This window comes from Martes martes (assembly GCF_963455335.1).
Source record: "Martes martes genome assembly, chromosome: 10".
Classification (NCBI taxonomy): domain Eukaryota; kingdom Metazoa; phylum Chordata; class Mammalia; order Carnivora; family Mustelidae; genus Martes; species Martes martes.
The window spans coordinates 59,888,800-59,905,524 of record NC_137898.1 but is presented as its reverse complement, the minus strand read 5'-3'; the positions used below and the strand labels follow the sequence as shown (position 1 = coordinate 59,905,524).

Below are 16,725 nucleotides of genomic sequence, written 5' to 3'. Positions count from 1 at the left end.
CGCTGACATTTGGGCCAGATGCTTTGCTGTAAGGGCCTGTCTTGTGTGTTGTAGGATATTTAGCAGCAGCCTTGGCCTCTCTCCACAAGATACCAGTAGCAGCCCTCCCCTGACTACAACAACCAAAAATTTCTCCACACGTTGCCGAAAGACTTCTTGGGGCCAAATTGCCAGGCTATAAACCATTGCCCTAGAGTAGTGGTTCTCAAAATTGAGTGCTTTTCAGAATCACACTAAGAGCTTGTTAAAACAGCGATTGCTGGACCCACCTATGCAGTTCCTGATTCAGTAGGTCCAGGATAGTGCCTGAGAATTAGCATTTCTAATAAGCTCTCAGATGATGCTGATGCTGCTAGACCTAGAACCACATTTTGAAAACTGCTAGTAGATGAATTCCCTACCCAATGGAGATGAAACAAAATACCAATTTCACATGACTTCCTTGGGTTCACAGAGCCCTAAAACAGTGCTTCATTTGAGTTGCAGCAATACTACGAGACCTGCAGAGCAAATATTAACAAACCATTTTACAGATGAGAAAATTGAAGCTTAGTGTTAATAGGTTCTATACCCAGAATCTCTGACAAGGCCAGCTGGGTTTGCACATTTTCTCAAGTTCCACCAGGTTCACAGTTGTTTGCATGTTCCTGCTACAGGTAGCATATGGTGTACACCCAGATGTTAGACACCTAAGTAAATCTACCACGATTTGAGAGTTGTGGTCTCTAGTGACAGATTAAGGATGAGCATTGTGCTCCCTCATTTAATTTGGATTTGACTATAGGACATGCAAACTGTAGTTCCTAACAAAGGATAGAGAGACTTTCAGTTTACCTCACAGGTACTTAGCTTCTGTGTTTTGCCAGTGCACCAGGCACAGTGAATGAACCAGAGAGAGAGAGAAGTTTGAAATACTGTCTTCTGTCACCAAGTGCTCACGGCCTAGTTTGGGAAATTTGACACGTAATGAGAAAACTAAGGGGAAATCTAAGACAAAAGGTTGATGGAGATGCCAAGAGTGAAGGAGTTCAAAGGAGAGGTGGCCCAAGGATTTGGGTTGATGGACTTTTGGAAAGGAGAAATATGAGCACTTTAAAAGTTAAATAGCATAGGGACACAGCAAGGGGAATAGATTGAACTTGGGTTCCAGGATTCAGAGGTGTGAGGCCGAAATGAACCCAGCTGGGACAGAACCCATCTATCATCATGGAGAAAGCCCTACGCTGGGTACAGCAGATGTAAAGGGAGCAGCACACAGATCACAGTACATCAGGGGAAATGGATGTGATTGGAGAGTACAGAACTGTGGAGCACAAAAGGGGACCTCTTAATTGAATTTAGAGGTTCAGGGAAGACTTGCTAGGAGAGGTCACTTACTTGAAGGATTGGGTATGATTATTGAGTAGCAAAGCCCAGTGTTAGTCCAGAGTAAGGCCTTCCTCTGTCAGAGTAAGAGGATGTGAAGACTAGGCATGAATGGTAGTCAAGAATGGTTCCTTCCCTACAGGAGGTGGGGGTTTTACTAGACATCAGAAGAGGAATCTCATTAGCCAGACAGAAGGAAGAAAGTTGTCCCGAGCAGCAGGATCATAGTCTGATAAAGGATGAATTGATGGATTGGAGAGGGAGGGCAGGGTCAGTCCTAGTGTTAATAGACCAAGTGAAGTACTGGAAGTACTAAGGTCCTGGGAAGCAGTGGACTGTCGGGGAAATGCAAAGATGCTTGTAATCCCAGTGAATGACCCTTTGATCTTCTCCCTTTTTTTACAGGAGGAATCTGAATGAACTAGATCAGATCCAGCAGTACTTCAGTCAGAAGCTCTCCAAGCCTTTACTGCCCCTCAGTCCTCAGACTCATAGCATCTTGCAATGTCAGGAGAGCCACAGGGATCATCGTGGACCTGGAGACAGCAGCCTAGACCCAGAGAGCCAGTGCATCCTGGAGAAATCCAATAACCTGGTGTTGCAAGTCAGCTCCTTAATCACGGGTATGGCTCAGGGCCCCTCTTGTTGAGGAGTTATGCTCCCTGGGTGCCTAGTCAAAAAGCATTTGAACATCTGCCCTCAGACAAGCCCCCATGACAAACAGAGACCAACAGCTTTCCCTATCTGATTTACTTACTGTCTTCCTTCTGGAAGGAGAGATGTAGAAGCATGGCACAGAAACATGTGAAGTGGAAAGAGCATCCGACTGAGAGGCAGGAGACCCAAGTCAGGTCTTTGGTGGCTTGCTGGCACAGGCTTACTATTTGACACTGCTTACTCTGACCCCTTTCCCTTCTTGAGGTTTCCCCAGCCAAAAAAAAAAAAGGCAAGAGTGGATTAGGTGAGTTCTTCAGTAGCAGTTCTTAAGCTTGTGCAACCCTTTTTTCAGGGAAAAACCAACTACAGATTTATTTAAAATTGTAATTCTCAGAAGGCAGAAGTCTGCATATTTAGTAGGTACCTCGTATGACTCTAGATGTTGGTGGTCCATAGTCGACCCATCGAAAAACCCCGTAAAGCGGTGCTCCTCACCTTGGCTGCATATTGGGGTTCTTGAGGGAACTTTTCAAATTCAGGTGCCCAGGCTGCACCATATTTTAGTTGCAACAGATCTCTGAAGGTGGGACTCAGGCCTCAGTGTTCATAACTCCCACGTAATTCCACTGTGCAGCCCAGAGCCTGTTGCAGAACAAGTATTTCTCAAACTTGCCTGAACATATAAGAAATCACCTGGGTCTTACTCCTTTCTCTTGAGTCAGAATACAGGGTTAAGACCTGGGAACTTATATATCATTTTGGGGAGTTGTGAGAAAACAATTAGATCAGTATCTTTATCCATCACTTGGGTGTCATTTTTGTTCAAGGAAGAGATGCGTATTGTACACAGGGATGAATAAGTTCAGTTTTCTTTGTTTAAAGGGGAGAGCAGCCACCATGATTGATATTAGGTACAAACCTCTTTCCTGTCCTCTTTCCCAGAGAGCTGACCTGTTGGTAGCCAGGGCTCCAGAGGTACATGCTGTATTTGGCTTCTACTTGCTTGGAAATATTCAGTTATCTATTAACTGAGCAGCAACTATGCCAGGCACTGTGTGTTGCAAGTTCTAGGAGGATAAAGTGGTGGACAAGACAGGAATTGTCTTTGCTTTCATCAGGCGTACATTCTACAGTCAACTGAAGAAACTGCCTCCTAGAAAGAAAGCATAAAAGCGAAACAGAGGGAGGCTTGTTTGGAATAAAGGTGAAAGCAGATTGGGAACCCCTTAAATGGGTATATTAAAAGAGGAGAGTGAATGAAAGAGATGATTGGATCAAAGAAAACAGTTTAAATGAATAAACTCCTCCAGCCTCCATCACGTCTCAGTACACTTTTGAAGAAGTCCTTAGACAAGTAGATAACAAGTGAAGCTTGAGAGTGAGTTAACTGAGTAGAGATCTCATTCATGCCACATCTATGTGCCAGGTCCTTTGCTGGACTCTAAAAATGCAACATGAATCAGACACATGGTCTCTGCCTTTGAGAAGCTCACAATTTGATGGGGGAAATATACACAATAGCATCTTAAGTGCTTCTTTATAGAACAACACTGTTTAGCCATCCCACAGGTGATACACCTGGGAAGGCTTCCTGGAGAAGTTGCAGTAGAGCAGGGCCTTGAAGGATGGGCTGGTTTGTAAAAAACAGAAAAACTGCTCCAAGACAGAAAGGATAGTTTAGGCAAGGGGATCAGGATTAACTAACCTGCTTCCTGGTTCCTCTTCCTGTTTGCAGGTAGGGATGTTCCGTTTTCATACATCTACTCCCCTTTGAGACATGACAATTGTTAATGTATTAAATTCAGCCAACACCTCAGGTAGGCTGAAGATTCCCATTAGGTGCTGTGAGGGAGCTATGACCCCATACTCCAGGAGTCAAATTTGCCTTTTCTTCTTAAATAACCATGCAGACAAACCATTTACTAAGCCTATTGATTTATTCCCTCCCATTTAATTGCAAAGCCATTTGAAATGACTGGTAGCTTCTATTTATTGTTTATCCATGTGCCATACCACTTATGCCCATTTATTGCATGTATTCTTTACCATAACATGTTAATCACCTGTTTAAAAAATTTTTATTTATTTTTTTCAGTTAGCCAGCACATATAGTATATTATTAGTTTTTGGTGTAATGTTCAACAATTCATTAGTTGCGTGTAACACCCAGTGCTCATCACCACATATGCCCTCCTTAATACCCAACACCTGGCTACCCCATCCCCCACACCCCTGTTAATAACATTTTAAAGATAAACAGGTTCAGAGAGGATAGTTTGCTCATGACCACAAAATTGCTAAGTGACAGTAGAGATTTGAACCGAAGACTGACCGGCCCCCAAAGCCTCTGTTCTTTCCACACACCATGCTGCCTTTATTTTCTCTGTAAACCTCCCCTGCCTTACCATTTTGGGCAACAGATAACTTGGTTTTATTTTCCAAGTAAAATACATAGTTCTAATAACTGTCATCAAATCTCATTTTGATTTTTAATATAGGTAATTACTGAAGTAAAAGGAAGCATGAACATGCCCACCAGGACTCCTAGCTCCCAAGAATTCCTGAGCATGAGCAGATAGTCTCTGAAAGCGTTTCCACAGATGTAACCACAACAATAAACAGATTAGATTTTTGTCCTCTGATGTTAGAATAAAGTGCTAGAAATTGTATACTGCCTTGAATATAGTTTCACTGACTCGGGTGGATTAATGTAAGATTTGTTCAAAGTCTGATTGCAAGAATACATCTGAAGCTAGAGCCTAGCATGGGAAAATTGAGTGGTCTGTGGCCCTACCTTGTAGTAAGATATCTGTTGCTGTTCAGATCTACAGACTATCACCAAGAATACTCAAGCATCTTTGAGTTCTCACCGAGCCAGGAGTAGAAGCGGAGAGGTTCCCACCCTACCAGATGCTCAGGACACAGTGGTCATGGAGGAGCGAAGCACAACTCCAGAACTGCCATTGGCAAGAGCTCCGGATGAGGGTAGAAGCCCCTTAACTCGCCCCACTCTTAAAGAGACTTCAAGTGGAAGAGGAATTCTCCATGAGTCCCTGGGGCACACAGTACCCATTACAAGGATGCAGAGCAGTGAAGAAACTGAGGCAGGCCCAGCCTACAGTGATGAGGACTATGAAGAAGACATCATTGAGCCCAGGACCCTCAATGATATCACCACCGTGACAGACAAAACTAGCCCTTGGTCCAGTTTCATGTCAGACACAAGTGAGATCATCAGCCTTCAGCCTAATGAGGTGCATAGGGAAGGCCCTTCTTGTTCTTCTTCAAAGTGTTTCCCCAGAGACGAGCTCAAGGGCAAAAGTAGCCCTCTGTCCAGTCCAGGAAGGGCGGTCCAGCCCCACCTGCTTAGGCAGGGTTCTTCTAGCCAAAGTCTTACTGCTTGTGAGGGTGAGGCTTCTCACTCTAGGGATGGAGAGCCTGCTTCAGCAGACCCTCATCTCGTCTCACAAGTGAGACTCTCAGGAGCCCAGCAGAGCAACACCTCTGTTGGACTGAGCTTGCCAAGAGCAAATCAGGACCAGGAGCCCAGGCTAGAGGCCCAGACTGAGAATGAAGCTGCCTCCAGTGAACTGAGTGACTCTGCTGATAGCTTCGAGAAATTCCCTCTCCGCCTTGCCTCCCAGAGCAAGAAGGAAAGCCATCGGGGGCTACCTATCAACTGCTCTGACATCAGGCAGAACCAGGCAACGTCTGGAACAGAGGTGTCCACGAGGCAAAGCCTCCTGTATCCTTTGGTATTTCCCACAAGTAACCCCTTAAGTCATTTGTAGGCATTTTGGATACTGGCACTTGGCTAGCCTAGCATGTGTGTGAGTGGGGGCAGTGGCCTTCCTCATGTAATGCACTGGGAGGTACAGGAAACCTCTTCCTTCAGAATACTCACCAAGGCTTTAAGGTGCTACTATTAATATCCACCCTTGAAGCATGATGCTTTGAATTGGGTGTAAGTGTTGGTAGCACATTCATTAGCCTAGCCCAGCCTGATTTACTGGATCAGTCTATTGGGTATTTTACACTTGAAGGTAGGGTTCTGGATGTAAGTAATGAGACCATTAATCTCAGGTGAAATCAAAGTGGAGGGTGCAGAGAGAGGGGAAAGGAGAGTACCAGCACTGATTAAGCATTTACTATGTGCCAGGCACTTTACATAACTTTTTCATTCACTCTTCATAAGTCTAGAAGGTCAGTATCATCATTTCTATTTTGCATGTAGGGAAACTGAGGCTCAAATTTATAGTAACTTGCCTAATTAATTTTTTTTTATAAAAAATGCAAGTGATAGGGAAAAGGAGAGAGGAAGAGGGCACAGTTGAAATGTACTTGCCCAACTCTCCCTCCCCCTCAAGAATGGCAGTGTTGAGGGGGGAAGGGATACCTAACATTCCCCCTGTTCCTGCTTTGAAACACAGACAAGCATGTTATGGGAAAAAGAAACCACTTAGGACCATTGACAGCCCTCACGTTTGTTGCCTAACCCGCCGATCAGATCAGCGCCGCCAGCATCCCCACAGTAAGCAGGGGTTACTGCACAGGTGCTGGTAAAGGATGCTGTTTTACTGAAGAGATCTTTCTCTCCCAGAAGCCAGGGAGCCTGTTTTTTACCCTTCTAGACCCTGTGAAGTCAGACCTTTAATTTAACCTTTCTGAGCCTCAGTTTCTTTCCCTACACGATGGAGACATCAGACTGTACACTCCCCAGGTAGGTCAGGGACCTTGCCTTTTTTTCTGTATCCCCTGCACCAGACATAGCACAGAGGAGGGATCAGTAAATATAGACTGAATTTAACTGTCATAATTTCACAGGATTCTTGAGGAAATCAAGTCAGATTGATCCTTGAGGAAAGTAAATGAGTACCCACTACACAAATGTGATTCGTGTTGCAGAGCAGAGAGAAACTAAAGGGTAGGCAAGCGATGGGGACTCAGAAAAGACTGAAACCATGAAATGGCTGGAGTCTGACACTGAAAGCAGACCGCCTCCAATGGAGTTCCTTCCTGGCTTCTGACGCTGCTGCCTTTACAGCCAGTTTACTTGTGCTCAGAACGCATATGGTCTGTGCTGGAGCAGTCACTTGTGCCCAAGTACTAAGGATACTGCTCTAATTTGGACCTTCCCAAGTAGTAATTTATCAAAAAATGGGTGTTGCCAGGCTGTGTGTTGCTACTGAAAACAGATTTGAAATAGACCTTACCCCAGAAGTTCCCCTTATGAGGCAGGGACAGGCAGTGATACAGTTTCTTGTTCTAAGTGCTGTGATGAAACATGGACAGAATGCTAGGGAACAAGAGGAAGAAGCTCTTGTAATACTGTTTGGAGGCATCCCAGCAAGAGAGACAGTAGAGCTGGACCTCAAAGATGAATAGGCATTCTGTAGGCAGAGGGGAAAGAAAATCTAGTCACAGTGAACTGCGTGTCCAGAGGCATAGCCAGGTGAAAGAGCCTGGCCTGTGGGCAGGAGTTCACTCTGGGTAGAGCCCAGAGGTATGTGGAATGGTGAGAAGTGAGGCAGGGCTGCCTCAGAGCCTTTTATGCCCGGCTAAGGTGGTTGTACTGTATCCTGTAACCAAGTTAAACTTCAGTGTCCTTATCTTTAAAACAGAGATAATAATAGTACTTCTATTGTGGGATTATTGTGAAAAGTCAATTAACAGTGTAAACTACCTAACAAAGTGCCTGGTACATAGTGTTCAGTAAATATTAACTGGTAAGCAAGCAGGAGTGTGATTGGTCAGGTTTACGTATTAGAAAAGTAGAGGGTGGATGATGGATTAGATGAAGGGAAGGCCAGAAACAAGGAGACAAGGTGGGAAACTTGCAATAGTAATAAAAGATGAAGTGTGACCTAAAGCATAGACTGCTTTATGGTGAAGAGGAGGGGCACAGATTGGAGAATTAGATAGGGGCAGGGAAGAGGAAGAAGGAAATAGAAAGGATAGCTTTGAGAGTTCTGTCACAAGTTGCTAGGTAAGCAAGGTGATTGACTGGGTAGGGAACAGCACAAAAAGATAGACAGTTGTGGGGGAGGAGCACATTTCCACTTCGGACATGTGTGCATGTAAGACATCCTGGAGGACACCAGCTATAAAGGTAGGTGCCTCTGAAAACAGATGAGGGCAGCAGGGAGAGCGTGGAAACGGAGAAGTACACACACAAGATGGAGCCCCGAAGATCCCCCAGCTATAAATGCTGAACAAGACACGCCACAGAGGAGGCGGAGAAGAGCTGGTCGGAGATGGAAAAGCAGGACAGAGGCCGTGAGGGAGCAGAGTTTCGGGGAGAAGTAGTGGTCAGTGCTCTGACACTTCAGACAGGTCCTATAGAATGTGGACTGATGGTGGCATTAGCGTTGAGGAGGACGGTGCAGAGGTGGGAACAGAAGGCAGACTTCAGTGGGAGGGAACCCGAGTGGTAAGGACAGTGAGAATAGTCACCTTTTTCCCATAAACCAGGAAAATAGGAATAGCTGATGTTTAGTGAACACTTGATATGTCAGGCACTGCTCTAAGCACTTGCGTCTATAAAATCATGTAATCCTCAAAAGATACCATTACTATATCCAGGTGAAAAAAATAGGTGCAAAAAATGAATTTTCCTGAAGTCACTGTCTAAAAAGTGGCTGAGAGGGGGAGCTTTGGAGCTTCAGACACATCCGTGACCCCTCATAGCAAAGCTTTTCCTTCCCCACAGCATCAGCTAACTGACAGAGTCCCCAGTAGTCAGAGTGGCCAGATCCTGCTTCACTTGGGCCTCTAAAAAAGGCCTGGGTAAACAGGTTCCTCTCCTTCAGGGTCTCCACCTCCAGCTCCACCTCTCTATAGAAAAATCAGGGATTTGAGCCAAAGCAGGAAAGGATGCATTTCATTCATTCAGTAGATACTTACTGAGCACTTACTGTATCCCAGGTGGTACTATGCTAGGTGACAGGAATATGACTGAAAAAGAGATCAATCATCTCTACCCTCTTGGAGTTCAAAGTCTAGCCTGGAAGACCATGATAAACCAATTCGAACCAGAACTATATTTGGCTTATTGGACAGAAACAAAAAAATTAGAACACCAAAATAGTCCCCTCCCAAATGGAATCATTGCTTTGAGTGAACAGATGTTTTTGGAACACTGTGTTCTTGCACAGTACTGGATTAAGTCAGAGGATACGGAGAAGTACAAGATGTGGTACTTGCTTCTAGGGCTCAGATGCAGACAGGGTAGACAAGCTGTACCACAGACAGCCCCTTCTGTAGAGTCCTCATTCCTGGGTGTTTGCAGAGAGCAACTGGCAGGACACTGCCCTTGAAGCCGCCTTCCCACCCTGACCCTGTTGGACTTGTAACAGGTCAGTTTTGGGTCAGCAGGTCCTCAGCAAGTGTCATTGAAATGTTGCTGCCTATCAGCCTCACACAGGGCTCTAGGGAAGTAGTGAGGTAACTGATGGAAACTGCCCTTGCCTTTGAGAAGTTTCTGGAAGGAATACGAAACAAATCAGGACTCCTAGCAGAGTAAAAACAAACAGTATCTTGTGTTGCAGACTGCAGGAATCACAATGGGCTGACTTTAGGAGAGACTTCCAAGAGGAGGAATTATTTTAACTAACCCTTGCAGAAAGTATAGACTGATTTGTTAGGGGTGGTCAGGGTCTTCCAGGCAGAAGGCACCACTGGAGCAGAGGTTTCATGGGCAAGAATAAGTTGGAGGAAATGAGTGCGGGTGATTAAGCCCAGGGGAGATGCCAGTCTGGCAAGGGGGGGAGATTTCTAGGTAATTGTGTCCCTTAACCACCGTCTAGGCCGCAGCCCATTGTACCCAACTTCTTTTTGCCTCCCCAGCAGTTGGAGGCCTCCCTGCGGATGCTCTCACTCTCTGCAGCTATGCCACCACCAGCCACAGTAGATCAGGTAAGAACAGTTGGCTGACCTCCCTCTCCTAGAATCCTCATCTCTTCCATGAAAGCATGTGCAGAACGCAGAGCTGCCCTGGGCCAGCTTCCTGAAAAGGCAGCAGCACTTACCAGTCTCCAGGCTTGTGCTGAGCATATTCTGAAGGCCCAGTGGTACACAAGGAGCTCATCTGGGGTGAACTAGGCACAAAATGAGGAAGAGTAAATGTGTAAAGAGCAGGGCATCATCAGCTAAGATATGTGGAAGAAATAGTACAGAAACGTTAAAAACAGGACTCAGCCAAGAAATGAATATTGTGAGTGCTGTGGGAGCGCCACTAAGCCATGGTGGGCATGAGCAGAGGAAGCTTCAGACAGAAGATCCAACCTCAGCACCCGGTGAGAGATGTGTAAGGTCTGGAAGAAGAGAATAGTATCCGGGCTGTACCCATTTGTTGTTTACAGAACATCTTGTAACTGTTCATCCTTCAGCTGAGCTAGATGGTTACAGATCCCGGCTCTCTTCTTTTCTGCCTTGGCACAGCACCAGTATAGTAATAGTAATAACTACTTCGTAATCATTCAGCATATTATTTCTAGAGTACCTACCTTGCGTCAGGCATTGTGCTAGGTTCTGAGCATACAATAGTAAACAAGACAAATTCCCTGTCTTCGTGGAGCACAAAGAGTAAACAAAATATTTACAGATTGTGATGAGTACTAGTGTTCTGAAAAGAACAGGGTTTCTCTGAGGAGGCAGTGTTTGAGCTGAAAGATGGCGGTCATGGTGGTGCTTGCTGGGCACTGTTCAAAGCACCTTGTATTAAGATGCTATTCAGCAACCTAATGAGGTACATGTTTTATCCAGTGTAGGAGGGTTCCCGTTTCTCTGCATCCTGGCCAATACCTGTCGTTTCCTGACTTGACAATTTTAGCCGTTCTGACTGGTGTGAGGTGGTATCTCACTGTGGTTTTGATTTATATTTCTCTAATGCCGAGTGATGTTGAGCACTTTTTCGTGTGTTTGTTGGCCATTTGGATGTCTTCTGTGGCAGAATATCTGTTCATGTCCTCTGCCCATTTCTTGATTGGATTATTTATTCTTTGAGTGTTGAGTTTGATAAATTTTTTATAGATTTTGGATACTATCCCTTTATCTGCTACATCATTTGCAAATATCTTCTCCCATTCTGTTGGTTGTCTTTTGGTTTGTTGACTGTTTCCTTTGCTGTGCCAAAAATCTTTTGATCTTGATTAAGTCCCAGTAGTTCATTTTTGCCCTTGCTTCCCTTGCCTTTGGTGATGTTTCTAGGAAGAAGTTGCTGCAGCTGAGGTCGAAGACATTGCTGTCTGTGTTCTCCTCAAGGATTTTGATGGATTCCTATCTCACACTGATGTCTTTAATCTATTTTGGGTCTATTTTTGTGTGTGGTGTAAGGAAATGGTCCAGTTTCATTCTTCTGCATGCGACTGTCCAATTTTCCCAACACCATTTGTTGAAGAGGCTGTTTTTTTCCATTGGACATTCTTTCCTGCTTTGTCAAAGATTAGTTGACCACAGAATTGAGGCTCTCTGTTCTGTTCCACCGATCTGTGTCTGTTTTTGTGAAAGTGCCATACTGTCTTGATGATTACAGCTTTGTAACAGAGCTTAAAGTCCGGAATTGTGATGCCACCAATTTTGGTTTTCTTTTTCAACATTCCTCTGGCTATTTGGGGTCTTTTCTTGTTCCCTATAAACTTTAGGATTATTTGTTCCATTTCTTTGAAAAAAATTGCTGGTATTTTGATAGGGATTGTGTTAAATGTGTGATTGCTTTGGGTAGCATATACACTATATATATTTCACAATATTTGTTCTTCAAAACCATGAGCATGGAATATTTTTCCATTTCTTTGTCTTCCTTGATTTCTTTCATGAGTACTCTATAGATTTCTGAGTACGGATTGTTTGCCTCTTTGGTTAGGTTTATTCCTAGGTATCTTATCGTTTCGGGTGCAATTGTAAATGGGATCGACTCCGTAATTTCTCTTTCTTCTGTCTTGCTGTTGGTGTATAGAAATGCAAATGATTTCTGTGCATTGATTTTATATCTTGACACTTTGCTGAATTCCTGTATGAGTTCTTACAATTTTGGGGTGGAGTCTTTTGGGTTTTCCACATGAAGTATCATATCATCTGCAGAGTGAGAGTTTGACTTCTTTGCCAAATTGGATGCATTGTATTTCTTTTTGTTGTCTGATTGCTGAGGCTAGGACTTCTAGTACTATGTTGAATAGCAGTAGTGACAGTGGAGAGCCCTGCCATGTTCCTGACCTTCGGGGAAAAGCTCTTAGTTTTTCCCCATTGAGAATGATATTCGCGGTGGGTTTTTCGTAGATGGCTTTTATGATATTGAGGTATGTACTCTCTATCCCTACACTGTGAAGAGTTTTGATCAAGAAAGGATGCTGTACTTTGTCCAATGCTTTTTTAACATCTATGGAGAGTATCATATGGTTCTTGTTCTTTCTTTTATTAATGTATTATATCACATTGATTGATTTGCACGATGTTGAACCAATCCTGCAGCCCAGGAATAAATCCCACTTGATCATGGTGAATAATCCTTTTAATGTACTGTTGGATCCTATTGGCTAGTATTTTGGTGAGAATTTTTACATCCATGTTCATCAGGGATATTGGTCTGTAATTTTCCTTTTTAATAGGGTCGTTCTCTGGTTTGGGGATCCAAGGTAATGCTGACCTCATAAAATGAGTTTGGAAGTTTTCCTTCCATTTCTATTTTTTGGAACAGTTTCGGGAGAATAGGTATTAATTCTTCTTTAAATGTTTGGTAGAATTCCCCTGGGAAGCCATCTGGCCCCGAGCTTGTTCGTTAGGAGATTTTTGATGACTTCAGTTTCCTTGCTGGTTATGGGTCTGTTCAGGTTTTCTGTTTCTTCCTGGTTCAGTTTTGGCAGTTTATATGTCTCTAGGAATGCATCCATTTCTTCCAGATTGTCTATCTCTGGCACACAGCCCTATTTGGAATCTCCAAACCCAGCCAATTCCTGCAGCATGCTCCCGCACCCCTCCTCCTGGGGAGGAAGGGGGTGGCTCTCTCTGGGCCTGCCACTTGTGGGGTCCCTGCTCAAAGAGCAGTGACCAGGCTGTGCTGGGAATCATGGTTTATGGCAACCCTGAGCTGAGAGCCCACTCCTCAGCTCCATCTTCGCAGCCAGCTTACCCGCTCCAACACCTGGGAGCTCTGCCGCACTTATGCACCCCTGGTCTTTCTGTGGCCCCAAGGGACCTGAGACCATACTCTCTCCATACTGGGGCTCCATTCCCCACTTAGCCTCTGGAGCAGCATCCCTCAGTGGAGTAGACCTATAAAAGTTGCGACTCTGTGCTCCTCTGTTCTATCGCTTGCTGGGAGCCAGCCCCTCCCCGCCATGATCTGTCTTCTGATATATCGCCTCAGATTCACTTCTCTGAACATCCTACCTTCCAGAAAGTGGTCACTTTTCTATTCCTAGAATTGCTGCTATTCTTTTCTTCGATATCCTTTTGAGTTCATAGGTGTTCAGAATGGTTTGATAATTATCTAGCTGAATTCCTGGGACCCAATGAAATTTAGGTCTCCTACTCCTCTGCCATCTTGCTCCTCCTTCCCACTTAAATATATTTTATTTTATTTTATTTTATTTATTTATTTGACAGACAGAGATCACAAGTAGGCAGAGAGGCAGGCAGAGAGAGAGAGGAAGAAGCAGGCTCCCCGCAGAGCAAAGAGCCCAATGTGGGGCTTGATCCCAGGACCCTGGGATCATGACCTGAGCCAAAGGCAGAAACTGTAACCCACTGAGCCACCCAGGCACCCCTTCACTTAAATATTTTTAATGCTTTTCCAGGACCTACTTTGATGACCAGTGGAGTCCGTCCAGAAGCATCTTGAGAGCCTAGGGTATAGTTCTAAAGAGAAGCTATCAGATATCTCATCCTTTTACTAGTTTTCCCTCCCCCTCTCTCCCTCAACTTCCCTAGCACCATTTTCAGGACATCTCATTTATTTAGTAGACAGATCAGTCTACGTTCTCACACATCTCAGTTTTCATCAAATTTGTAAATCCTTTCCTAGAGAAGGAAAGATGCCTGCCTCTACCCAGGAGCTCTGCATTTTATACCCTTTATTTCTGCTCTGGTTTGTACTCTCCAGCTCATCTCCTTCCTCTTGCATGTCCCGTACATACCCACCAGCATTTATGCTGGAGTCACCAGCCTCTATCCAGGTACCAGGCACAAGCTTTTGAGGGAGACACCCATGAGGTCAAACACTGAAGCTGCTATTAAGTAATTAAGGGATTTTGAACAGTGACTTGACCTTTCTGAGTTTCTGTTTCCTTTTATGTACCATCATGCTAAAATAATTCTTACCTAATAGAATGATGGCAAGAATTTTCTAGAGGAAAAAAGTAGACACTTTTAGCTCCTTTTCTCTCTTCCCCTCCCAGCAAAGTGGGTGAAATGTCAATGAGTCACGCCCCGTAGGAAGGGAGTCTGTGAGCCACTCCGAGCTGTCGTCTCTCCTACCACGCAGAACTGCTGTTCCTGCTTTTCTATTTCTGCCTTCATGATGTACCAGCTCCTAAGGGAATTAGCGGTCTTTGATCTGTTAAACATAAGACACAAGTGTGGGAGAGGGAGAAATAAGACTTTTCACTTCAATTAAAGGGCAAGTCTAGTTTTGAGAATGTAAGTCTTAAATACTTTTCAGTTGTTTCTCTTTCTTAGTCACAGCAAAACTCCATTGCTGTTCTCAGGGCTCTCCTCTCCTCAGGACCTCATCCTCGGTCTTGCTTAGGGTAACTAATCATCACAGTTCACCCAAAACTGGCCATTTCAGCACTAAAAGTCCCAGGACACCTCAGGAGGCTGGTCATTCACTAGCAATGACCCTGTCACTACTGGATGCATATTTTCCAAGTCTTGTGCTCTGGCTGGCTGCTGCCCAGTGCTGGATAACCTAAGAATCAAATCAAGTTTGTGTTTAAGACTGTAGCAAGTAGGGGCACCTGGGTGGCTCAGTGGGTTAAGGCCTCTGACTTCGGCTCAGTTCATGATCTCAGGGTCCTGGGATCGAGCCCCACATCAGGCTCTCTGCTCAGTGGGGAGTCTGCTTCCTCCTCTCTCTCTCTCTCTCTGCCTGCCTCTTTGCCTACTTGTGATCTGTCTGTCAAATAAATAAATAAAATCTTAAAAAAAAAATGCTAAGACTGTAGCAAGTAGAGGCACCAAAAGTTAAGGGAAAAAAAATATTAAGAATTATATTTATTTTTGAAAGCATTGAAATAGTTACCATGGGATAAGTCAGAACTTTAACTTCGCTACACTTACGGTTTATTTTAGATCTAATTATGAATTATACTTGGACAGGAGCCCCATAATCGCAGCTTATGGTCTCAGAAGGTCTTCAGAGTAGCCTCTTTGAAGAATTTAAGACAAAAACCAGACATTCGTATTTGCCCACGTACTTACTGTTGCTGGTTTCTCCATTCCTTCTTCACATCCTGATTTCTGGCCAGGATCATTTCCTTTTAGCCCAAAGAACTTCCTTTAGAATTTCATGTATTGCAGACCTACTGGCAACAGCTTTAATTGTCTGAAAATATCTTTATTTTGCCTTCATTTTTCAAGGATATTTTTTCCCACTGGCTATAGAATTCCAACTTGAATTTTGTTTTAGCATTTTAGAGTGATCATTGCACACTCTGACTTACATTATTTCTGGTAAGAAGCAGGCATCATTCTTACTGTTGCCCAGAATGTAATGTGACCTTTTAACAGTTTGACTACAATGTTCATAGTTGTGGAGGCAGGGGTAGGATAGGGGAAGAAAAACACAGGTCTATACAACAATATTAGCAGTGTTTTAGTTCTTAGGTTGATTCTGTTAAAAAAAAAAAAAAGGGGGGGTGTTATTTTACCAGCTAAATGAGTTTATTCTGGTATAGCAGAGGAATTGCAATTTTGGGACAAGCAAACTATGGCAAAACAGGCAAGTCTGCAGAACAGAGGAAAGGGGCTTGCTTTTACAGGGGGAAGGGAGGAACCTAGGAGGGACTTTTCTGCTGAGTTCTCCTTGGCTACATTGTTGCTGGGCAAGGAGGAATTCTTCCTTTTCCTGTTGGGGTATGGAAATAAGTAAGCTTCTTTCTTTTTTTTTTTTTTTTTTTTTCAGCATAACGGTATTCATTGTTTCTGTTGAGGAATGCTAGGTCTGCTTCTTACCATCAGAGCTAGTGTGTGAGAGCTCCCCCTTCAGGGCTTCCTAACTCCATTTTAAATGAGGTTTCCTTTATTTTCAGTTGGACTGGGTTGTGGATTCATGGATGTTCATTTTTATAATGCTTTATAATTTACATATGTCACATAGTTTCTTTGGTGTTTAACACAATGAAATCACAAAACTGTAAGTAATTAACATTTTAAGAGTAATTGAATGGTGCCAAAATGGAGATACCAACTCCTTCCATAAATCTGGCTGTGACTGTGGAGCAGGGAAATAGGGTAGTGGCTAGAGTAGCATGTGAGATAAAGGGAAGGTTTGGGGGCTTGGTTTTGTTTAATATGGGAATGGCTACAGCTTTCTTTATGTGAATGCAATGGTCCCATAAAAGAATGGGAAGATGCAGGAGAAGAAGAGAAGGGATGGTCCTTGAGTCAGAGAGGGCATGGGATGCAGAGCACAGGTGGAGGTAGCCTTTTGAGAGGAAAAAGAAAACACCTTGAAGCATGAAGGAAGATGGAGAAGATCAAGAATAT

The 16,725-nt window shown here is 44.0% G+C and overlaps 1 protein-coding gene across 1 annotated transcript in view; it reads left to right on the top strand.

The window, feature by feature from the left end:
• C2CD3 (C2 domain containing 3 centriole elongation regulator) overlaps positions 1-16,725 on the top strand; it is a 142,723-nt gene that overhangs the window by 115,298 nt on the left and 10,700 nt on the right. The window contains exons 30-32 of the mRNA XM_080815490.1: positions 1,771-1,988; positions 4,846-5,767; positions 9,828-9,936. Of these exons, the coding sequence (XP_080671616.1) occupies positions 1,771-1,988; positions 4,846-5,767; positions 9,828-9,936 (1,249 nt within the window). The remainder of the gene's footprint in view (positions 1-1,770; positions 1,989-4,845; positions 5,768-9,827; positions 9,937-16,725) is intronic.